Below are 25,626 nucleotides of genomic sequence, written 5' to 3'. Positions count from 1 at the left end.
TTGTTTGTTTTTCTCTTGTAAGTTTGATTGAGTTCTTTGTAGGTTCTGGATATTAGCCTTTTGTCAGATGAGTAGATTGCAAAATTTTTCTCCCATTCTGTAGGTTGCCTGTTCACTGTGATGGTAGTTTCTTTTGCTGTGCAGAAGTTCTTTAGTTTAAATAGATCCCATTTGTCAATTTTGGCTTTTGTTGCCATTGTTTTTGGTGTTTTAGACATGAAGTCCTTGCCCATGTCTACGTCCTGAACAGTATTGCCTAGGTTTTCTTCTAGGGTTTTTTTTTTTTTTTTTTTTTTTTTTGAGACGGAGTCTCGCTCTGCCACCCAGGCTGGAGTGCAGTGACTGGATCTCAGCTCACTGCAAGCTTCGCCTCCCGGGTTCACGCCATTCTCCTGCCTCAGCCTCCCGAGTAGCTGGGACTACAGGCGCCCGCCACCTTGCCTGGCTAGTTTTTCGTATTTTTCAGTAGAGACGGGGTTTCACCGTGTTAGCCAGGATGGTCTCGATCTCCTGACCTCGCGATCCGCCCGTCTCGGCCTCCCAAAGTGCTGGGATTACAGGCTTGAGCCACCGCGCACGGCTCTTCTAGGGTTTTTATGGTTTTAGGTCTAACATTTAAGTCTTTAATCCATCTTGAATTAATTTTTGTATAAGGAGTAAGGAAGGGATCCAGTTTCAACTTTCTACATATGGCTAGGCAGTTTTCCCACCACTATTTATTAAATAGGGAATCCTTTCCCCATTTCTTGTTTTTGTCAGGTTTGTCAAAGATCAGATGGTTGTAGATGTGTGGTATTATTTCTGAGGTCTCTGTTCTGTTCCATTGGTCTATATCTCTGTTTTGGTACCAGTACCATGCTGTTTTGGTTACTGTAGCCTTGTAGTATAGTTTGAAGTCAGGTAGCATGATGCCTCCAGCTTTGTTCTTTTGACTTAGGATTGTCTTGGCAATGTGGGCTCTTTTTTGGTTTCACATGGACTTTAAAGTAGTTTTTTTCCAATTCTGTGAAGAAAGTCATTGGTAGCTTAATGGGGATGGCATTGAATCTATAAATTACCTTGGGCAGTATGGCCATTTTCCCAACATCGATTCCTCCTACCCATAAGCATGGAATCTTATTCCACTTGTTTTTGAATTCTTTTATTTCATTGAGCAGTGGTTTGTAGTTCTCCTTGAAGAGGTCCTTCACATCCCTTGTAAGTTGGATTCCTAGATATTTTATTCTCTTTGAAGCGATTGTGAATGGGAGTTCGTTCATGATTTGGCTCTCTGTCTGTTATTGGTGTATAAGAATGTGTGTGATTTCTGCACATTGATTTTGTATCCTGAGACTTTGCTGAAGTTGCTTATCAGCTTGAGGAGATTTTGGGCTGAGACAATGGGGTTTTCTAAATATACAATCATGTCATCTGCAAACAGGGACAATTTGACTTCTTCCTTTCCTAACTGAATACCCTTTATTTCTTTCTCTTGCCTGATTGCCCTGGCCAGAACTTCCAACACTACGTTGAATGGAATGGTGAGAGAGGGCATCCATCTTGTGCCAGTTTTTAAGGGGACTGCTTCCAGTTTTTGCCCATTCAGTATGATATTGGCTGTGGGTTTGTCATAAATAGCTCTTATTATTTTGAGATACGTTCCATCAATACCGAATTTATTGAGAGTTTTCAGCAAGAAGGGCTGTTGAATTTTGTTAAAGGCCTTTTTTGCATCTGTTGAGATAATCATGTGGTTTTTGTCTTTGGTTCTGTTTATATGCTGGATTACATTTATTGATTTGAGTATGTTGAACCAGCCTTGCATCCCAGGGATGAAATCCACTTGATCATGGTGGATAAGCTTTTTGATGTACTACTGGAATTGGTTAGACAGTATTTTATTGAGGATTTTTGCATTGATGTTCATCAGGGATATTGGCCTAAATTCTCTTTTTTGTTGTGTCTCTGCCTGATATAGTATCAGGATGATGTTGGCCTCATAAAATGAGTTAGGGAGGATTCCCTCTTTTTCTGTTGATTGGAATAGTTTCAGAAGGAATGGTACGTGCTCCTCCTTGTACCTCTGGTAGAGTTCAGCTGTGAATCCGTCCGGTCCTGGACTTTTTTTGATTGGTAGGCTATTAATTATTGACTTAATTTCAGAGCCTCTTATTGATCTATTTAGGAATTCAACTTCTTCCTGGTTTAGTCTTGGGAGAGTGTATTTGTCCAGGAATTCATCTATTTCTTCTAGATTTTCTAGTTTGTTTGCATAGAGGTGTTTATATTATTCTCTGACAGTAGTTTTTATTTCTGTGGGATCGGTGGTGATATCCCCTTTATCATTTTTATTGCATCTATTTGAATCTTCTTTTCTTCTTTATTAGTCTTTCTAGCAGTCTATCAATTTTGTTGATCTTTAAAAAAAACCAGCTCCTGCATTCACTGATTTTTTTGAAGGGTTTTTTGTGTCTCCATCTCCTTCAGTTCTGCTATGATCTTAGTTATTTCGTGCCTTCTGCTAGCTTTTGAATGTGTTTGCTCTTGCCTCTCTAGTTCTTTTAATTGTAATGTTAGGGTGTCAATTTTAGATCTTTCCTACTTTCTCTTGTATCCATTTAGTGCTACAAATTTCTCTCCACAAACTACTTTAAATGTGTCCCAGAGATTCTGGTATGTTGTGTCTTTGTTCTCATTGGTTTCAAAGAACATCTTTATTTCTGCCTTCATTTCGTTATGTACCCAGTAGTCACTCAGGAGCAGGTTATTCAGTTTCCATGTAGTTGAGCGGTTTTGACTGAATTTCTTAGTCCTGAGTTCTAGTTTGATTGCACTGTGGTCTGAGAGACAGTTTGTTATAATTTCTGTTCTTTTACATTTGCTAAGGAGTGCTTTACTTCCAACTATGTGGTAAGTTTTGGAATAAGTGTGATGTGGTGCTGAGAAGAATGTATATTCTGTTGATTTGGGGTAGAGAGTTCTGTAGATGTCTATTAGGTCCGCTTGGTGCAGAGTTGAGTTCAATTCCTGTTAAGTTTCTGTCTCGTTGATCTGTCTCATGTTGACAGTGGGATATTAAAGTCTCCCACTATTATTGTGTGGGAGTCTAAGTCTCTTTGTAAGTCTCTAAGGACTTGCTTTATGAATCTTGGTGCTCCTGTATTGGGTGCATATATATTTAGGATAGTTAGCTCTTCTTGTTGAATTGATCCCTTTACCACTATGTAATGGCCTTCTTTGTCTCTTTTGATCTTTGTTGGTTTAAAGTCTGTTTTATCAGAGACTAGGATTGCAACCCCTGCCGTTTTGATTGACAGCAGGACTTACCTCTCAGATTTAAGACTAAAATGAGAAAATGAATAGAAATTCTTAGGATAGAATTAGTAATTGTAATATATAATTGCAAGGGTTAATTATTTCAGAGGCATAGCACCTGGTATTTTCACCTGACCATTATTTGATGACATAGCTGTTTTGATAGTAGGGCCATTTTGACTCAGGAATGTTTTGATACAGCTATTGCCAAGCAATTATTATACTTTTAGCTTTGTAAAAAATTGCCAAGCATTGTTGAAACAGGTAATTTCATTGTTTTATCTCTGAATTTCTTCCAATTGATAGTTCCACTTCTGCAGGTGATAGATGGAGAGAGGTTGAGGGATAGGATTAGTACTTTAGTGAGGGTGAGATAAGGACCAAGGGTGTAGTAAGGGTCAGAGATAGATTAGGGAGAGGGAGAGTGAAAGGTCAGAAATGGAGGAGGATCAGGAAACCAGTGTATTCATGACTCAATTTGTTCTAAACTGTAATCATGTCCAAGTATTCTGGTTCTACTGGAGAGCAACCAAGCGACTGAGATAGCATGAGCTTGTATTACAGAGGATTTGCATTCTGTCAGTCACTAGTGGTCTGACTTTCGCTATATTACCCTTCTTTACTTCAGATTTCTTATCTGTAAAATAGGGATGACTCTACCTACCACATTGTTTCGTTTTGAGAATCAAATGAGAAAATCTATGCAAAGTGCTTGGGCTAGCTGCTTCCTTGTGCCTAAAATTAGAAGCCCCAAATTCTTTCCACCTAAGAGGTCCTTTAAAAAAGTGAATATATCCCTTAATGATGTATTTTCTATAGCTGTTACCTATGAGTTTTTTTTTTTCAGAGAAATTAAGAAAGGATAGTAATTCTTCTATAGATGACTTTGCATTTTGTAGCCATAGAGTATGTAGTTAATATATAAACTTTTAATTTAATATCAAAGGATTATTTTACTATACATTTGGGTATTGATGAAGCTATATGACAGGGAGAGTTTTGTTTAAATAATATTTTATACCTGTGCCATTGTTGTGTCACACCTAGACATCCTTTGTTTTACTTCTTTGGAAACTTGTCCTTGCTTGTTACTTAAGTCATTTTAGCTTCCTGTCCATTTGTTTTTCTCTTAAAATTTTTTTAAAGACTATTTTTCTGTAGGGCTGATTTATGTTCATAGCAAAATTGAGAGGAATATATAGAGAGTTTTCATATATCATTTGTCTTCATGCATGTATAGCCTCCCCCATTGTCAACATCCCGTGCCAGAGTGGTACAAATTTTTACAATTGATAAACTTACATTAATTGACGTATCATTATATCCTAAAGTTCATACTTTACATCAGGGTTCACATTTGATGCTATACATTCTATGGGTTTGTACAAATGTGTAATGACCTGTACCCACCATTATTGTATCATGCAGAATAGTTCATTGCCCTAAAAATCTTCTGTGCTCTGCCTATTTGTGACCTTCCTTTCCCACTAACCCCAGACAACCACTGATTTTCTTTTTTACTGTCTCTGTAATTCTGCCTTTTCTAGAATGTAATAGAGTTGAACTCAAGCAATATGTAGCATTTTCAGATGGGCTTCTTTCACTTAGTAATATGAATTTAAGTTTCCTTGTGTCTTTTCATGGCTTGAGAGTTCATCTTTTTATAGTGGTAAATAATATTCCCTTGTCTGGATGTACCACAGTTTTTTAATCTATTCACCTATTGAAGGACATCTTGGTTGCTTCCAGATTTTGGCAATAATGAATAAAGCTGCTGTTTCTGTGTGGACATACGTTTTTAGTTCCTTTGGGTAAATATCCAAGAGTGTGATTGCGAGATCATGGGATAAGAATATGTGTAGTTTTTAAGAAACCACCAAACTCACTTCCAATGTTGTTGTGCCATTTTTTGCATCCCACACCTACAGTGAATGAGAATTTCTGTTGCTGTGCAATCTCACCAATATTTGGTGTTGTCAGTATTCTGGATTTTGGTCATTCTAATAGGTACGTAGTGGTAACTCATCATTTTAATTTGCATTTTTCTGATGATATATAATGTGGATCATCTTTTCATATGCTTGTTTGCCATCTGTATATTTTCTTTGGTGAGGTATCTATTAAGATCTTTGACCCATTTTTTAAATTGGGTTGTTTGTTTTCTTGTTATTGAATTTTAAGTGTTCTTTATATATTTTTATAATAATCCTTTATCGATATGTCTTTTGCAAATGCTTTTTCCCAGTCTGTGGCTTATCTTCTCACGGTGTTCACAACGTCTTTTGCAGAGTTGAAATTCTAATTTTAAGGAAGTCCAGCTTATTAATTCTTTCATTTATCATGTCTCTGACATTGTGTCTAAAAAGCCATCACCAAACCCAAAGTCATATAGACATTTTTCCTGTGTTTCCTTTGAGGAGTTTTATAGTTTTGCATTTTACATTTGGGTCTGTGATTCATTTTGAGTAAATTTTTGTGAAGAGTGTAAAGTCTATGTCTAGATTTATTTGTTTGAATGTGAACTCTTCCTTGTTTCGGCTCCATTTGTGACAAAGGCATTTTCTTCTTTGTATTGCTTTTGCTCTTTTGCCAAAGATAAATGGACTGTATTAATGTGGGTGGATTTCTGGGCTCTCTATTCTGTTCCATTAATCTATTTTTCTTTTCTTTTGCTAATACTATACATTCTTAATTACTATAACTTTGTAATAAGTCCGGACTCTTCACCTACCTCTAACTTGATTACTTGAAGGACCTTATAAATCCTTTAAATAAACTTTTAGGCGTTTTAGCATTCTAGTCCTCTCTCACTTTCATTTTTTTTGTGAGTAACTTAGAACTCTAAGCCCTCTATATCTCATATTATGGGTTGTAGGAAATTATGGCGTTTCCTAGATTCCAGGCTATGTCTTCTTTTGAACCATTGTACTACACATATTGTGAACTGTAATGGTTTACTAAGCAATATCAGATCACTTATCTCATTAAGCCTTTCACTTCTGTTACCATAATTTTACAGAGAAGTAAATTAAAGCCCCTGAAAGGCAAATAATATGGCCAAGATCACAAATTTTCCAGCGAGTTACCTGTTGTGGTTTTCAATACATTAAAATATGGTGTGAATTCACACCTAATTTTGCCTACAAGCAAAGCTTGAGCAAGGGGGAAGGCATGATGGGCCCGTGCACATCTCACTTTTCCTTCCTTACCCAGCCTCCTCAAGATAATTTTTGTTACCCTAGCTTTGCCAAAATGAGTTCATTTTCACATCTCTATTAATTTCCTAACACTGCTATTATTTCTGTGAGCTCTGAGTCAGTTGAGCACTTTGTTTACTGTGATTATTGTTTTCCTGAATTTTGTCCCATGAAGTGATTCCCAACACTTTTTCTGTTGGGTTAAGAATACTATGATTTAAATCTGTGGATTGTGAAAAATTTCCAGTAGTTGAAGGTCTTTCAGTGGCCTATAATTTACCTTATGGGGTAGGGAAGTATGCAAGATACATATTAATAGCAGATTTGGAACTATGGAAGAGGTGAAAGATGTGGAATACCTAAAATATCAGGGAGGTGCTCAAGTAAATAAATAAATACCCATATCATTAGATGCATATTTATGTAAGAGTGTGTGTGTGTGTGTGTTAAGGGGAGGATGAGTGTGTGTGTGTGTTACGGGGGGGATGGGTGTGTGCGTGTGTTAGGGGGAGGATGTGTGTGTGTGTGTTAGGGAGAGGATGTGTGTGTGTGTTAGGGGGAGGATGTGTGTGTGTGTGTGTTAGGGGGAGGATGTGTGTGTGTGTGTGAGATAAGGGGAGGGTGTATGTGTGTGTTAGGGGGAGGATGTGTGTGTGTGTATGAGGGGGAGGGTGTGTGTGTGTGTTGGGGGAGGGTGTGTGTGTGTGTTAGGGGAGGATGTGTGTGTGTGTGTGTGTGTTAGGGGGAGGATGTGTGTGTGTGTGTGTTAGGGGGAGGATGTGTGTGTGTGTGTGTGTGTGTTAGGGGGAGGATGTGTGTGTGTGTGTTGGGGGAGGATGTGTGTGTGTGTGTGTGATAGGGGGAGGGTGTGTATGTGTGTTGGGGGAGGATGTGTGTGTGTATGAGGGGGAGGGTGTGTGTGTGTTGGGGGAGGGTGTGTGTGTGTGATGGGGGAGGGTGTGTGTGTGTGTGTTAGGGGGACGATGTGTGTGTGTGTGATGGGGGAGGGTGTGTGTGTGTGTGTTAGGGGGAGGATGTGTGTGTGTGTGTGTTAGGGGGAGGATGTGTGTGTGTGTTAGGGGGACGATGTGTGTGTGTGTGATGGGGGAGGGTGTGTGTGTGTGTGTGTTAGGGGGAGGATGTGTGTGTGTGTGTGTGTTAGGGAGAGGATGTGTTTGTGTGTGTTTCTCTTATCCCTGACTTACTAGGGTTGTTTCATTACAGCCTTTGAACATTTGGTAAACTATCTATAGTTAAGTTTTTTGTGTCTTTAAAACTTCACCTTTCCATGTAATATTTCATTGCCCATATAGCTGTCAAAGTTTGACCCTGTATTTACTGAGGGGGAGGAAGAACTGAGTCCTTGACATGGAGCATATATGAAAATCCCACTAACTTGCCCCTGGTGTGATTCTGTAGGCGTGCACGTGGCTGCCCATCTGGTGAATGCCCTCAACTTCTCAGTGAATTACAGTGAAGATTTTGTTGAACTGAACGCAGCAAGATACCGAAATGAGGTGGGTGGTCTCTGTCTTCCCATTTTCCTTTCACTTGTCATGAGATGACTAATGAGGGTCTGTGATTTTTCCCTGAATATTTGTACCTTACTGCTCCTTTTGAGTGCTTTTAAAATGCAGTTGTCAAATTGAGCTTTATTCCTTTTCAATAGAAAATATAAGTAATTACTATTTCATAGTCTCTCCTGCTGAAAGTGGGAGTTGGTAGAATGTCTACTTTTTTATTCTGCAATGTTCAAATGGTTGCCACTCAGGTCTGCCTCTGACTCCCAGCAGCTTTTCTCTAATTCCTATCATTCAGTTGAGAGTGTCGACAGTGCCGTTACAGGGTAAAAATACTTTATAACTCACATACTAGGTTTTGGGGAAAAGGAAATAAGTAGATTGATTATTTGTGAATCCTGGATAAATCAATTTATTTTACTTAAAAAAATGTTAGTGAGTTTTCATGATTCATTCATTTAAAAACATTCCTCGAATTAGGTGATGTTAAATTCAATTCTATAGCAGGCAATATCTGACATAGTGCTATTCTCCATGGGAAGCCGTCCATAAAATGAAATTATATGTGCAAGGTGCAGGCCAGAGCTTGATGAACAGCACATGCTCAGCCAGTTAGGTCTCTGTTGGTTGATGCTCTCATACAGTCCTCAGGCTGCCTTTGCTTCACAATGCCAAGACTACATCAAAAACAAACTGTTCTGTGCCATTTAATTAGCATCCCCCCACCCTAATTTTTCTGTTCTGCAGACTAAGTTTGGTAGTGACTTAATAAAATTTTTTCCCATCTTCCCCACTCCTTTGTCTCCTCCACATATCACCAGAGTTTTCTAGGTTTAATACTGTTGTGATCATGTGCTTGACTTCCCCCTCAAAACAAAACTAATGAAAAAGTAACAACAAATACAGAAACAAATCACAAAACCAAAATAGCCAGCAACCTTTGATATAGCCCTTTTCTCTACTTGTATTTAAAAAAATACCAACATGATCTAATTGGTCTTGGTTGGGAGGCAGGCACTGATAATTTGTAAAAGTTTCCCAGGCTTGTAGAGTGCATCCAGCACTGAGAACCACTGAAAAATTCCAGCTCCTTAGCAGGCCAGTGACGGCTCTTCACATGTAATTATTTCAGACCCAGCCTCCACTTCTCCCGATCTCACTCCCACCTGCTTCCCTTTCTCCTGCTGCCCTCTGCTCAAATCACTAGCTACTTGTTTTCTGCCCCTGTTACAACATTTTCTTTGTTTCTTTTTCTTCTTTTCTTCTCTTTTCAGAATTCATGTCTTTAATAACTTTAATGGTTTTCTCATTTTAATGGAATAAACTTTTGCTTAAGTTCCAATATTTTTAGTGATTTCAAGGTTTTCGGTTATTAAATTTGTTTTCTTTGAAAAGTTATATATGCTCAATATAAAATATTTTAAAACCTCAAGTAAACGAAGTTAAAAGTGAAAGCTTCTCCTCCAAAACAAGCCACAGTGTATTACATTTTTTTCTGATATTTTCAGTGGCATTTTATGGTATATATTCCTTGGCAATTTACTTGTCTCCATAAATATGCTTTTATAGCTTATTGTATCAAAATATCTTGATCTATCTCATTCTCTCCATATGACTATGCCATAATTTATTTTTAGTCTTTTTCTTATTCAGACCTTTAGGTTGATTCTCAGTTTTTGTTATGAACCACACTCCAATAAATGTGTTTCTTTGTCCACTTCTACACAGATCTGTAGTTGTAGAATTTTGGTTTAAAAGGTTGCACATTTTTAGTTTTGATGGACAGTGCCAAATTCCGTTTTAAAAAGTCTTCTCCTTTTTTCACACTTCTAACTAATATTAGAATGTCTATTTCTACAACTCATCTCTGTTGTTTTTTTCCAATCTGATGGATGAAAGTGGCAACTCATTGTTTTAAGTTAGTATTTCCCCTGCCTTTATTTCTTCTTGTATTCCTTCTTTCATGTCTCTCTTTTTGTTTTTTTCCCTCTTTTTAATAAATATGTATTTAGCATCTAATAGGTACAAGGCAATGCATTAGATGTAGATGAAAATAAGTGTATATATATACACACACACATATTTAAATATATATATAAATATATATGGCATATCTATTATATATATTATATATTGCTGTATTGATAATTGATTATATTTTTTATATATATATATAATCAACACATATGTTATTTTGTGAACTGCTTTTGAAAGAGATGGTTTTGTGTCATATGCCCTATTGTTCTTGTTTTATGCTTTTACTCTGCATGGAAGGACTCACCCTCCAGCTTGCGACTGCTGCCCTTTCTTGATAGCCCAGCTCAATCTGCCTCACCTTGCCACTGTGAAAACATCTCTCACTCTCATGTTTCCTCTTCTTTCTCTAGCAATATTAATTGTTCCATCTTCTGGGTTTCCATAGGTATTTATTCACATTTCTATTCTTATGACTTTGTTCAGCCCATATTATATTTTTATGGGTTGTTTATACATTCAGTTTTCTTAGATCACCCTATAGCCATGTTTCTAATAGTTGGAATAGAAGTCAATCGAATTAAGCCAGGTGAGGAGCTATTCCTAGGCAAGTGGTCCTTATTCAAAGACCCCCAAATGACACTATATAAATTGTTTCCTTCTTAGTACATAGTCTGGCCTGACCCCGATTCAATGGAGGCACAAAGAAAGGAATTCAAAAGCTTGTGAAATATTAAGCACCATGGGGATAAAAAATAAATTCACAAATCTAGTAGGGATTGGTTTTCCAGAAGGTAGAAGGGTGTTGACTATAACCCATTAGAGCATAAGAGATGTAGTTTAAAGGAAATCATACAATATTATAACAATATTAATCTTTCATACTTCCAAGTAGCAGATACTGATCTTTGTTTATCCTCACCACTTTTCACTATTTTTGAAACATAGAAAGCTCCCAATTAGTCTTCTTTGTATTGAGCTTACAATGTGCAAATCCCCTACATATTTTATTGGGTTTAATTCTATCTTCACATCTTGTGATGCAATTTCACAGTTTTGGTGAACAGAGTATATAATAATACCTTAACATCATGGCTAAGACATTGAGCTCAAAATGGTTAAAGGTAGGCTTAAAACCAGTGCCACTAGCTTGTAGGTAACCATTAATAATAATTTTTAGGCCTTTTGAGTCATCCAGTATTTTGCCTCAGATGGATAGATTTCTGTGAATTGGGTTTTTGCTTGTTGTAATCTCCTCTAGCATTGTGAAAATGTTATGAAACTTAATCGAGTCTTTCTCACTTCCATTGGATAAACAGTATTTTACATGACAAATATATGGCTTGTAGATACTGCATACTCTTTATAGAATTGTATGTCATCAGTGCTTTAGTTTTTAATCACTTATTTTTTTTTTCTTTTTCTCAGGATCCTAGAAAACTTCTCTTCACGACTGGTAAGTTGTTATTCTTAGCCTTTTCTTTAGATTCAGGAACATCTTTAAAAGTAGACATTATCGGGCTGGGCACGTTGGCTCATGCCTGTAATCCTGGCACTTTGGGAGGCCAAGGCGGGCAGATCACCTGAGGTCAGGAGCTCTAAATCAGCCTGATCAACATGATGAAACCCCATCTCTACTAAAAATACAAAAAATTAGCCAGGTGTGGTGGGTGGCAGGTGCCTGTAATCCCAGCTACTTAGGAGGCTGAGGCAGGAGAATCACTTGAACCCAGGAGGCAGAAATTGCAGTTAGCTGAGATCGCGCCACTGCACGCCAGCCTGGGCATGACAGAACGAGACTCCATCTCAAAACAAACAAACAAACAAAAAAAAAAAAAACAAAAAAAAGTAAGCATTATCAAATTACACGACAATTAGATATATGTTACAAATATAACACATGGACATTTTGCATATAAGAATAAGTATTTGGAGCTAAAGGATAAGGTTGCAATGAGAACAGAGAGACAATGCAAATATTGGGGTGTGAATAAATGGAGATTAAAAATAAGCAAATACATTTCACTGTCATATAGTCTTCCTATCAAAACAAAATAACCGCATGCTTATTGAGGGCCTGCTTTGTGCCTGCTGCTGTGGCAAGTGCTGTAGGAGATAGTGCACGTTTAACAGGCTCCTGCCCTCAATGTATTGGAAAGGAAAAACAAGCACTGTGGGTATCCATGGAGTTCTTATAATTCAGTCATTTAGTGCAACTTTTTATAATCTTAAAATCTACAACAAAGAGGAGAAACAGTCATTAAAATAAGTTATTTCTTTGAAATATGTCTCCTATTTCATTTGTAATTTATTTTTCCCTTTCAAGCCTATTGTCCATGAAATCTCAGTCTAGACTAATTTGTTAATGCACGTTTGAACATCTCAAAATTTCCCCGATGTTAAACAATTTTTACTAAAATTCTTCTTTTTCCCAACCTTACATTTATAAAGATGAAAGAAGAAAGATGCATTTGGGGAATTTTTAGCACATATTTCAGGGACAAGGATGATTGCAGAGTTGAGATGATCTATCACAAATTGTTGGCTGTAATACCCAATTAAGTATTGGAATTGCACATGGGACTGAGGCACATTACCCTGGCAAATGCATTGTTTTTATTTTGAATCAATTTTATGATGAAAAATCGCAATAATTCTAGTGCTTTCCCCATCCATGTCACAGCTATATGTTTGGATTTATAAGATACATTTTGCTTTTGTCTATAGATTTATAATACTTGCCACTCACAACGTATTTCACAGTTTTCTCTTTAGAAACACAATTTAGTTTTGCTTACAACTTTGCTCATTGAAAACATGTTTTCATTTAGGCCTGAAGAATTGGATGAGAACACAAGTACAGAAAAACAAAACCTTATGTATGAACCAATGTATTTTTTGGTTCACTGTTAATTTGTTTAAGAGAGAGAAAGAAAAACTTTGTTTAATATTATTTTCTGAAACATAAAGTTTAATTGAAGCTTTGGAACTTTTAAAATGCTTTGAAAAGTTTAGTTTACAAAGATACAAAAAAATTTGTTATGTGACTAAGATATCACATGAAGGCACTTAGTATAATTAATACTTCTTATAAGCAGGTAATCTCAATACCTAGCATGCAACCCCATCATCCTATGTCCTTTCCCAGAGGTCCCCATGAATGGTGTTGGACTTAGTAGAGAAGACACTTAATACAAATTTCCCAGGTCTACCTTAGTGTGTCTCTGGGAGAGACTTGGCAAAGTGTGTTACTAATCTTCTCAGGTACCTTGGGAGCTGCTGTCCTGTCACTGCTGAACATCTCATCATACTCTTGAGATACTATCTCGCTACTGCCTGCCTTTCGTATTAGGTATTTATTGTTTAAGTAACCGAGAGATAATTTAAAGTATGTGACAGGGTGTGCACAGGTTATGTATAAATACTTGAGCATTCTCAAACTTTGGTATCTGTGAGGGGTCCTGGAACCAATCGAATGGATACTGAAGGATGACTGTAAAAATACTGTGTTGTAGAATAGTTTATTTCCTTACATATACTGTCTTTTCCACTTTTAGGTGAGCTTCTCTTGGGTTGGGAAGGGCTGCTTCTATAGTATGCAGGGTCCTAGGTAAACATTTTTTTTATGGCCTCTGGCAATATAAACAATTTGACTCACCCAATTCAGCAAATTAATACCATTTTGGTGGCCCACTCTCACATAATTTCAAGAAAGAAATACCACGCTGGCCAGCAGGAGGCATCCACTTCCCAGGTCATCAGCGTAGAACTGGGCTCAGACACAGGGATCCCTAAGCGTAAGTCTGGAGCTCCTAAGGCATTCGTTTGTCCCCACTGAAGAATAGCCCGTGAGAGTGCAAAGTAGAGTCTAAGGATGGTAATGGGATGAAAGACACCCTTTTCTATCAAGAACTTAATCCAGCTTTGTATCACTAATACTGACTGAAACTATTCCACAGCCATCTCTGAATGTTCTCAGGCACAGCACCTAGGAAACATTAAGTTCCTGATGAAAGAAAGCATGTATGTTTTTAGGTGTTCTAGTGATAAAGAATATATATATAGAAAGAGACAGAGTCTCACACTGTCGCCTGGGCTGGAGTGCAATGGCATGATCTCGGCTCACTGCAACCTCTGTCTCCCGGGTTCAAGCGATTCTCCTGCCTCAGACCCCAAAGTAACTGGCATTACAAGTGCCCATCACCACACCCGGCTATGTTTTTGTCCTTTTTTTTTTTTTTTTTTTTTTTTTTAGTATAGGCGGGGTTTCACTATGTTGGCCAGGCTGGTCTTGAACTCCTGACCTTGTGATCTGCTCGCCTCAGCCTCCCAAAGTGCTCGGATTACAGGCGTAAGCCACTGCGCCCAGCTGATAAAGAATATTTTTATTAGTTAATAGATTTCATGGAGTTTAGTTTTTTTAATGTTATGTAGAGTCTTCTATCTCTGTGTGTTGAAATTTTTTTCACTGGAATCTAGTACTGACAAATTAAGATTGTCTTGTAGAAAATAAAGTCTTTGGCTATACAAGCGACGTAAAATATAGTGGCTAAACTTACTACATAAGAAATGTTAAAAACATTCCAATTAAGGATTTCTAAGGTAAGATTAATAGATTGAATTATTTAAACATTCATTTAAAAATGCTTGGTACATATCTCCAAATTTGGTAGTACCTTTCATGGTGAGAATAAAATGGATAATGTCTAATTTTAATTTTAAAAACCCTCATAAACAAATATAATTATGTTTCCAACTATGTTAGGAAAATAGGATAATGAATAGATAATGGTCTATTTCTGACCACACCTGGGTATGGATGAAAATAATCACTCAGGTTCATCTAGAAATTACAATGTCATGCAATTATTCATTTTAAAAATGACTAGTAAATTTAATATGCATAAATATAAAGCAATAAGAATACACATGTATTTTGCTAAGGAAACATGTATAGGTTTGACTTCCTAACTTTGCCCAGTGAGATTAGACTAGCCCAATGATTTCCAGCCGGTGTTTTCAGACTCTTGGAATGTGTTGTAATAAGGCTAATGTATTGGGACTTAGCTGAGCTGTCAATCAACCCTAGCTTCGGGTGCCCCTTATTGTGCCCTGAGAGCACTCAGTGCTTAGCTCTCTTTACAGCACTTAATGCCCTGTGTTGTAATTGCCTGCTTAACTTGTCTGTCTCCACCAGTGGACTGGGATTTTTTGTAGAGCAGAATTTATTTTATCTCCAGCATTTAACAGTACATTGTATATGCCTATAAACCGTTCACTGAATGAATATAATTCATTTGTTTAACTCTTTTATTTGATGCATAGATCTTCTTGCAACATCCCAGATAATAGGTTAGCCAGCCTCTGCTTGTTTGCTTTCAGTGGGCTTCTTAAGGTAGTTACCCCTGACTTTTTGACAACTCTGGTTATAGTATACTTTTTTTGCCCTTGCTAATTGTAAGTTCTTCTTCACTGATCTGAAATCTATTACTTTATAAATTATGCACTTTGGTCTTTTTTACTTTTGGGAAATAAGAAGGAAAAACAAATTCTTTAGATAAAAGAGATAACTTTATAAATCTGAAGGAACATAGAAAATCATCAGATTTATTCTCCTTAGTTTGCAGATGAGATTCAGTAAGATTGGAGTTTTGTCTGAGGGACAGTAACAAGAGTGTAATCTCAGACCATATACATCATTGGCTGGGTCTTCTGGGCCTTCTACTTTATCCTCAAATGACTGAAGTAAACTATTTGACCTCCTCTAAGTCTTTCCAATATGTTTTCATGTTCTGACCTAAAAGGAATATTCTCGTCTAATAAGTTTAAGAAAATATTTAAGTTTAATCAGGTTTTTTAAATGTAGTACTTCTCAGGGACTTTTATACATTAATGTACCCTGTGACTTTTTAAGGGATGGTTATAGTATTTTTTGGTAATAGAAATTAATATTTCAAGCAATTAATTTTCAAATAACACACTTTGGAAATTGTGGCTCTATTCTAAACATACTCTATTTTTCCAGGTGTTCTTTCAATGAAGTAATTTGCAGACATTCCATGACTAATCTTGGCATGTTCAGAACTATATAGGAAACTGTATGCAGACATAGAAGAACACTAATAAAGGCCCAATAAAATATTGGAAAAGCCCCTCTAACTATAATTTCACACTCTGTAGCCATCTGGGATTCTATCATTTAGTTATTCATTTGGTCAAATAAAGATTTTCTTCTTTAATACTTGAAAACAGTGAGCTCAACCTCTTCTTTTTTCTCTCAAATTTATGAAATTATAATTGAAGTACACTAATTATACACATGTATACAATTTGATTGGTTTTGATATATACATATACACACACATACACAATAGTGGAACCATCATCAAAAGTTAGATGATAAATATTTTTATTATCACAGAAAATTTTTGTTCTCTTTTATAATGCATCTTGCCCTCTACCCCTCTTAATAACTGATCTGCTTTCTGTCACTGAAGAATAGTATAAATTTTCTGAAATGTTATATTCAAAGAATCATAGAGTTTGTACTTTTTCAGGGCTTGGGTGATTTAACTTCTTTTATTCAGTCTAACAATTTTGTGGTTCACGTATATTGTTGCTTATCTATCAACAGTTTATGTTTTTTTATTGCTGATTAATTTTCCAGGTACAGATAAGTACCACAATTGTTTATCCATTAATCTGTTGATGAAGATCAGAGTTGTTTTTAGACTTTGACTGTTAAAAATAAATAGCTATGAACATTCTTAAACAAGTCTTTGCATGGATATATGTTTGTTTCTTTTGGGTAAACATTTGGAAGTACAATGGCTAGGTTAATTTGCAGGCATGCTATTTTACCAAAATAGTGTATTTTTCATGCCATTAGCTCTTTAGAGTGAACTAGACTAGTTATCTTGCTCATCTCTTACAACTGGGAAGTAAGCACTCACAGTAGGAAATGGAAAAATCAATGGGAAAGGAAGGACTCCGGGAAGGAAGTGCAGAGAAGAAATGATTTGGATTAGGTACATTAGGGCAGGGCACCTTTTATTAGGCTTCTAAAACTGTCTACTGGGAAAGTGAGGAGGTGCGAGTACTCAAGTACTAAGAACCTGTAGACTAATTTTCTTATTTTTCATGTAGTGCTTTATAAGTGAAATTTGTTTCTATTGTACTAAGATTTCGAATGTTGTTATTTTCCAGTGATTCTAACTCTGGAATCCTAATTACACACACCTGTGTTGCTCTTGCATTGTACCCAAGGTGTCTGCTTCTGCTGGTGGCTAATAGTCTATGACAGCCCTTCTATTTCATAGTAGGTTTCTTGACAAGAAAATAAGCAGAGGAATGTCACTTTTCCAGATGGAATTGTCTCAATAGCTTTTCTTTGTAGTCTGAATGTTAACCTTGTCCTATTGCATTAATTACTGATATTTAGTATATACCTCCAGAAGTAAGTACATATTTGCCATTCTGAGTAGAATATTTGGGAAATAAAAAAAAGAATTTTTTTTTTAGATAAAAGACCCTGATTTGCCTGAAAGACTTTGAAACTGTGCTGATTTTAATAAGTTCTGGTGTTCTGTTCTGTTCTATACCACTGTAGAATGACTAGTGTAAACAATAATGTATTATATACTTTCAAATAGCTAGAAGAAGGGTATTGAATGTTCCCAACACAAAGTAATAATAAATGTTTGAGATTATGGATGTATATTCTAATTACTCTGATCTGATCACTTTTACTTTATATGTGTGGAAACATCACCATGTACTGCATGAATATGTATATTTATTATCTGTCAATTAAAAATTAATTTAAAAAATAAAAAAGTAAAAGGCTTGTTTGAGGGAGAACATACATGTAGATATGGGATTTGAATTAGGCTTCCCACAGAACAGCATAGTATTTTGGATTCTAATGTAATCATTTTTTATACTTTTTTCTCACTATTATTTAAGTAAAAACGTACTTGTGTACATTTTTATAGTTCCTGGCCTGACAGGGGTCTGCATGGTAGTGGTGCTATTCCTCATGATCACAGCCTCTACATATGCAATAAGGTAAGTGTCAGAGTCAATTATTTTGATGTTTATCTGTCAGGTTATTTAGAAAAAGTCTTGAGTAATCAAAGTGTTTAACCACTGTAGTGTCCTGGTTAATGGACTGTTCTGGGTAAGTAAGAGTGAAGTATAGCTGTTTCTATACATGACTTCTTGTTTCTGAAAATTCTCTTCGTATTAGCAGATTTTCTGGATTGGTAAGACATTGTGTATGGAGATTGCATTTGATGACCAAAACAATTACAGTTCTTCAGAATTTGAGTATCTTTCTGAAGGGTGGTGTATCTCTATGGGGCATGGGATTGAAAGCAATGTGTACATACAGGGACCTTAGGAATTCCTAGGAATATGTGACTTAAAATTATTTTACAGCTATTTTCCTGATATGAGTTTGTCTTGCTGTAAATTAACATGATGTTCTATACAAAACTTTGGAGAAATTGTTGGTTTCCATCTGCTAAAATAACAAATTACCTGCATTCATATTGATTCTTATCGTTAAGAGATTTTGAGCAAAATCAGATGTACATTATCAGGAGCACTTTCACATGTCATTTCTGATGGACACATTTAATTTTTCAGAATATTTATAGTGTCGATGTTTCTGAATAAACTTTTTAGTTAAAGCAAAAAAGGAATGTAACATGTATTTCCTCTAATCTTCAAAAATCTTCAATTGTTCTACTTGTTGAGATGTGAAATTCAATAGAAACACAGAAATATATCTATATATATGTATGTAAGCTTTGAAAATAATTGCCAAATAATATACTTAAATGAATCTATCCTTATACTTTTTAACATTTGTGCACACACATACACACACCCCAAAATTTCACAAGTCTAGTCACTACCCAAAGATTAATACTGTGCATATGTAGTGTATTTTTATAGATTAAATCCTTCTTACTCTTGTTCACTAATTCCCCTCCTCCTACCCCCAAATCATTTTTTCTCTCTTATATACCTATGTATTTTACCAAAACAGGACCATATTAGAATATTGCTTTTAATTTACTTTTTACCTAAATTTATATTATGAACGTGTTTTACATTAATAAATATTTTGTTCTTATTCTCTTTACTGATGGCACAGCACATCGCCAAATAGGTCTTTATACATTATTTTCCCAGATCCGTATTACTAAATGTTTTGGGTAGATTTGGGTTTTTTTTTTTTTTTTTTTGTATTCCAATTTTGAAACAAACACCCCCATCCATATGTCTTTACATGCTTTTTCAATGATTTCCTAAGGAAAAATTCTTAGATGTAGAATAGCTGAGTCAAATTGTAAGAACACTTTTTAAAGCTTTTCATAAGAATGAAAACTTGGTTTACAGAAAGGCAACTCACTAACATCAGTATGTGAGGGTGCCAATTTTGTGGGGAGCAGTTTTATTTTATTTAGATATAGGAATCATTTAAAAAACTATTTTTTTTTCAATTTTAGGAGTTCTTGAAGGAAAATTAGAGCATCTGACATATTTACTTTAAAATCCTTGAGATACAGTTTTATCAAATGGAATGAAAAGATCAGCTTCTATTGTGAACTGAGATTTTGCATTTGCTCTCATAAGCAATTTAAGCACTTCTTAATCTTCAGAGGTTTTATGCTTTGTTTAAAACTTGTTTAAGCAAGATTATAACACCTAGTTTGCTTTTCTGTAAGTATTATTGTTAGAATCATGAAATTCTTAAATGAATCATGGAGACAGATATCTCTTTTATTTTACCTTTTCTTTTTCTCAGTAATAAACTAAAGCATTAGACAAATCAAGTGAATAAATAAGCCTGCAATGTTTGATTTCTGATAGTGAAATGTAGCCTCCTAATTCAAGGAGAGTTCAATATGGGTCAATCTATTAAAATAATTAATGTATCTTATTATCAGATGACAGGAATACATTTTCTCATCTCAATTGATTTTAAAATGGCAGTTACTAATATGAACTCAAATTTTGACTTAAAATACTCACAGTAAATAAACTAAAAATTAAAATTATTTCCATTGTAGAATTAAAAAATATAAAAGCTAGAATTGTGGTTATACTCAACAGTGAAATACTAGATGTATTCCTAAGAAAATCAAGAAAAAACAAAAAGTATTTTTAATTCTACCAATATTTACATACAGTAAAAAATGAAACATTTGGAATTATTAGGAAAAAATGCAACAATAAATTATTTTATTTCCAGAAAAGTAGGTATAATATCTATGTTTGGTAATTATTTTGGTAATTATTAGGTTTCTAAGAGAATTGAAGAGAATTATGGAAAAATTTGGTGTTAACACCAAGTGAAACAGTTGAAAAAGGTAATTTAATATAAAACAAATGTAAAAATAATCCTTTTGTCTGTTAACTATAATTAGTTTGAAAAAATGAATAAAATAAAAATAAACTACTCACAATTGCAGCAAAACACATAATATCTGGAGACAAAAGAAGTATGTTCACTGAGAGAAATATGTAGAGATTTAACTAAAGGCTGTATACTATAAAGATATAGTTCTTATTATATTATGATTATTTTTTTGAGACAGGATCTTTCTCTCTCATCCAGGCTAGAATACTGTGGTAAGATTACAGCTCACTGAAGCCCCAACCTTGACTTCCTAGGCTCAAGTGATCCTCCCACTTCAGCCTCCTTAGTAGTCAGGATCACGGGCACACACCACCATGCCTAATTTTATTTTTATTTTATTTTACTTTCTTCGTAAAGACAAGGTCTCAATATGTTGTCCAGGCTGGTTTCGAACACTTGGGCTCAAGTACTCCTTCCACCTCTGCCTCTTAAAGTATTGGATTACAGGCATTAGCCACCATGCCTGACCCCTCGATTTTTTTTTTTTTTTTTTTTAGGGGTGTTTCAATTTCAATAACATTCTCAGACGGGGTATTTTGTTTGTTTTTTTAATTTAGCAAAGTGATTCCAAAGTTTGTCTGGGGCACATCCAAGTACATATTTCAAAAGAGGAGTAAAAGGAGGGATGTGCCTTACTGAACATTAAAATGATTAAACTGCAGTAACTTAAAAGAGAGTGGGACTTACTTGCAAAAATGACCAACACATTGAACCAAGGGACAAAGTCAGTAAAAAGCCCTGAAAATGACCTTGCTATATATAAGAACCTGCTAGATAATAAAGGTGGCATTACAAGCTTATGAGGAAAGTCAAGTTTAATATAGGTCTAATATGTGTAACAAATTACACATATTAATTTAAAATACTCTATATAAATGGGTAATGATTATGAACAGAAAGGTCACAGAAGAATTAAAAGTGAGTAACGCACATATGAAATAATACCCCATCCTACTTATAATAAATAATGAAAACTTACAAAATTTGGTCTGAGTTTTGGGAAACAGGCACTCCTAGCCTACGGTTGGGTTTGTAATTAATAAATGTGTTTTTAGAGGGCAATGGGCAGTGTGTATTAAAAGCATTAGAAAAGTGTATCCCTAAATCTTGCAATTCACATTATAATGGTTTTGATTTAAAAAAGGATCAGAGGGTCAAGCACGATGGCTCACACCTGTAATCCCAGCACTTTGGGAGGCTGAGGCAGGTGGATCACAAGGTCAGGAGTTCGAGACCAGTCTGGCTGACATGGTGAAACCTTATTTCTACTAAAAATACAAATATTAGCTGGGCATGGTGGCGAGTGCCTGTAATCCCAGCTACTCAGAAGGCTGAGGCAGGAAAATTGCTTGAAAGTGGAAAGTGGAGGTTGCAGTGAGCTGAGATTGTACCACTGCACTCCACTTTGGGCAACAGAGCAAGACTGCATCTCGAAAAAAAAAAAAAATAGAACTTTGTATATGTTACAAGGCATGGTAATGATATTGTTTATGATAGCAAATACTATGAGTGGAGTAAATGTAAAGCAATTGCCTGCTGCTTAAATAAGGGTTTCTCTAAGAGTCTATGGGAAACATCATGTTCATCTAGGAAGCTTTTGTAAATATCTGCCCTCTACTTCCAAGATTCTAATATATAAAATCCACCCTGGACATATGAAATAAAATAACTGTTACTCTTTTACTTCTCTCAAATGTTCTGTAGATTATGCTCGACATTCGCTGTCTTTTCAGTGTCTTTGTCCTCCCTCAGAGCAATAACATCGAGGTATCATTCTGGTTACACTGTCCAGGAAAAGAATATAACACTTTGGTCATGATTTATTTTAATTTCTCTCTTTTTGAGTTTCCCTTGAACGATTCTCAAAATATGTATTGAAAGAGGAGTATTGGTTGTTTTGGAAATTATTTGAAAATTGACAATATTGATAAAATAATAGCCAAGGTACATATTAGCAGACTACTATCTGCTTCTTAGTCTTATATCGTAATATCTTGAAAATAAACAACTTATTTTTTATTATTTCCATATGTATTTGAAATACAAATAACTTACAAAATGATAAATTCTTACTCATATTTTTTGTCAGTTCTCTCTATATGGTGTGTTAATACTTTGGTATTAGATGAAAATCAGACATACTCATATTTTAGCTTTCTTAAATTGTGAGATATGTTTGAAATGATACATGATATTTTGATATTTTTAGTAAGATGGAATGTAAAGTAGCATTAAAATGAATATATTTGTTTTGCAGAGTTTCTAACTATGATATCTTCTGGTATACTCATAACCTCTTCTTTGTCTTCTACATGCTGCTGATGTTGCATGTTTCAGGGTAAGTTTACAAATATATGTATTTAAAACCATTTGTACCCCAAAATGGGGTAATGAAAGACAACTCTATAGGAAATTTCATAGGAAGTGTAAAATTATCAAGAGTGGAAGAAATAGTTTCTCCACTATTGGGGATAGTGTCAAGAGTGGAACTGAGAATAGTGTCAAGAATGGAAGACATAATTCTATTTTTAGCATAGCATATTGTAATGAAACCAGTATAAAGTATATTACATTTAAAAGCTAGAGTTACCTCTCCCACAACCTTTTAGTTTCTAAATCTTCCTATGGATATATCTTAATATCTTCTAAAGGAAAAAATTTAAGAATGGAGAACATCAGGAATATATTTTAATGTTTGTATTTCCTGAAACTGTCCTGCTAAAGCAAGATTTATAACAATGGAATTTCCAGTTTTTCATTTTAAAAGTTCTACAGGAAGTAATACTTGCAGAGAGAGTCAAAGATTTAATGTAACCGAAGAAAAGGATCTGTCAAAATCACCAAAGGAAAAAAAATTCATAAAGTGAAAAAATAATGTATCCTAAGCTTATTGCAAAGAGTATACATAACATATTCTGAAAGTATGTGTATCCAAGCAGTATACTCAAAAGCATGGTGCTTAAAATAATACATGAAGATAGATGAAGAAAATAATGTATTTTTGCACATGTGTATGTCTGTATGGCCACCAGCAGTGAACTTGGTGGCTTTGGCGTGACATTCACACTTGCATGACATAATAGGTCTGGCAGCAGGTTTACTTGGTTTAGCAGGATACAGGGCAGGACACACAGAATGTCAACAGGATAGTGTCAGGTGCTTATTCAGTAGGAGTCCCTATAGTTGCTCAGGAAGCATTTACCCCCACTCCTTCATGTAGCAACTCTGTTTTAAGATGAGGAACCCGTGTGGGTAGGCATGGTCTACCTTGCATTGGGTAAGGCTCATTCCTACTCCACAGGAACCTGTATCTTGGGAACAGCGTAGGTCCCCTCAAAGGATGCCCTTGGGATCAAGAACACACTGTACACAAGGAGGCTGAGGTCCCTGAGGCCCAAAATGATGTCATAGTTCAATCACAGTCCTTTCCGTCCAGAAGCATTTCACTGATAATAAACAATGTTGCTGGTAACACAGCTGACATTCCCTGTTTTTCTTAGCCTGAAATATTTCCAGGGAAACAGTTTGAAGAAAGGTTCAGACCTTTGTTTAGTTCTTTCTTCAGAATGTTTTATAATGTAATTTATCAGTATAGTGGGTCATTTACATTCATCAGATATTTATTTCAGGGTACATATTCAAAATGTTGCTTTGGTTTTTTTCCCCTGATTTTGGAGACTGCTGGTTAAGACAGCAGTATCAAATGGATTTACCCCATATGTCCTGGTTAGCTTTGTTCAGTACCAAGGTTCTAGAACACACAGTTGTAGAGCACTGGAAACATGGCCACACATTATAATTAATTCTCTGGAGCTTCAGGGCACCAAGAAAGCCCTTGGTAGAGAAAAGTCTGCTTTACATTCTGCTCTTTAAATGGGATTGGTTACCTGTCCAGGGCTATGCTCCTTAAGAGGAGTATGAATAACCAGATACTACTAATGATAATAACAGTAATCTAAAATAGTTACATAATGCTTACTATATGCTAAGTATAAATTCAAAATGCTTCAGATACTTTATGTTATTAAATGCTCAGAATTGGCCGGGCGCGGTGGCTCAAGCCTGTAATCCCAGCACTTTGGGAGGCCGAGACGGGCGGATCACGAGGTCAGGAGATCGAGACCACCCTGGCTAACACGGTGAAACCCCGTCTCTACTGAAATATACAAAAAACTAGCCGGGCGAGGTGGTGGGTGCCTGTAGTCCCAGCTACTCGGGAGGCTGAGACAGGAGAATGGCGTGAACCCGGGAGGCGGAGCTTGCAGTGAGCTGAGATCCGCCACTGCACTCCAGCCTGGGAGACAGAGCGAGACTCCGCCTCAAAAAAAAAAAAAAAAAAAAAAAAAAAAAAAAAAAAAAAAAAAAAATTGCTCAGAATTTTATGAGAATAATATTGTTAAACCTCTTTCAGAGGTGGGAACCCTAATGTTTAGAAAGATTAAGTAGCTTGTTGAAGTTTCCTTAACCGATGGATCCTAGATTCAAACCTAGGCATTCTGATTTATAAACTCCTAAGTTTTTACGACAAGGCTCTATTTTTTTGGTGAGGTCGGTACTTCTGAGAATTTGATCTTAGTATTTGTTTAAATACCTTTATCTTGACTTCTTTGAGATTGTGGTCAGTCTGTTCATCTATGTATCTATATCAGATAGATATAGAAAAGAAAAATGCAGTCATTTATTAGTATAATTATATATGCTTTTGTCTTTATGTTTTACTAAATTAAAACTCTGAAAAAAATCTATTTCTTTGTAAATCAAAATAGTGTCATTTTTTTTAAAGGATCAGCAGTTCAAACAGACTTCTTTTTAAAGAGGAGGATTACATTGAGAGTTCTTTACTTGTTTGGAAGTAAAAGGAATGCATATTTAAATTTTGATTTTACTTTTGTAGAACAAGGGTCATAGAGAGAAAGTGACTTTAATTTATACAGAAAAATAGTAGGTATCTATAGGACTAATTATATATAATCAATCATTAAACTAAATTAATAGATATTTATTTATTATACGTAGTAATGAAGAAAGCAATTATTCTAATTTTGAATCATGTCATATAACCCATACATAATACAATAAGCATTCTACAGAGCACATTTTTTCCAGGAAATTTAATTTTTTAAAAAGCAACATAGATATGCTTCTGGTATGAGAAATGTTACTACTGATAACATTTTACAATTTTCTCAAAAAAATACCCTATATTGAT

The 25,626-nt window shown here is 35.5% G+C and overlaps 1 protein-coding gene across 11 annotated transcripts in view; it reads left to right on the top strand.

Moving 5' to 3' along the window:
* Window positions 1-25,626, top strand: part of NOX4 (NADPH oxidase 4) — a 171,699-nt gene that overhangs the window by 51,045 nt on the left and 95,028 nt on the right. For all 11 annotated transcript variants that reach the window (XM_074015061.1, XM_065528841.2, XM_005579320.5 and 8 more), the window contains 4 exons: window positions 7,911-8,008; window positions 11,414-11,441; window positions 17,980-18,052; window positions 22,675-22,755. In XM_074015061.1, the coding sequence (XP_073871162.1) occupies window positions 18,003-18,052; window positions 22,675-22,755 (131 nt within the window). In that variant the 5' untranslated portion in view covers window positions 7,911-8,008; window positions 11,414-11,441; window positions 17,980-18,002. The remainder of the gene's footprint in view (window positions 1-7,910; window positions 8,009-11,413; window positions 11,442-17,979; window positions 18,053-22,674; window positions 22,756-25,626) is intronic.

The sequence above is a fragment of the Macaca fascicularis genome, chromosome 14 (assembly GCF_037993035.2).
Source record: "Macaca fascicularis isolate 582-1 chromosome 14, T2T-MFA8v1.1".
NCBI lineage: Eukaryota > Metazoa > Chordata > Mammalia > Primates > Cercopithecidae > Macaca > Macaca fascicularis.
Note: the sequence above shows the minus strand (reverse complement) of the source record. Positions and strands in the feature narration are given on the sequence as shown.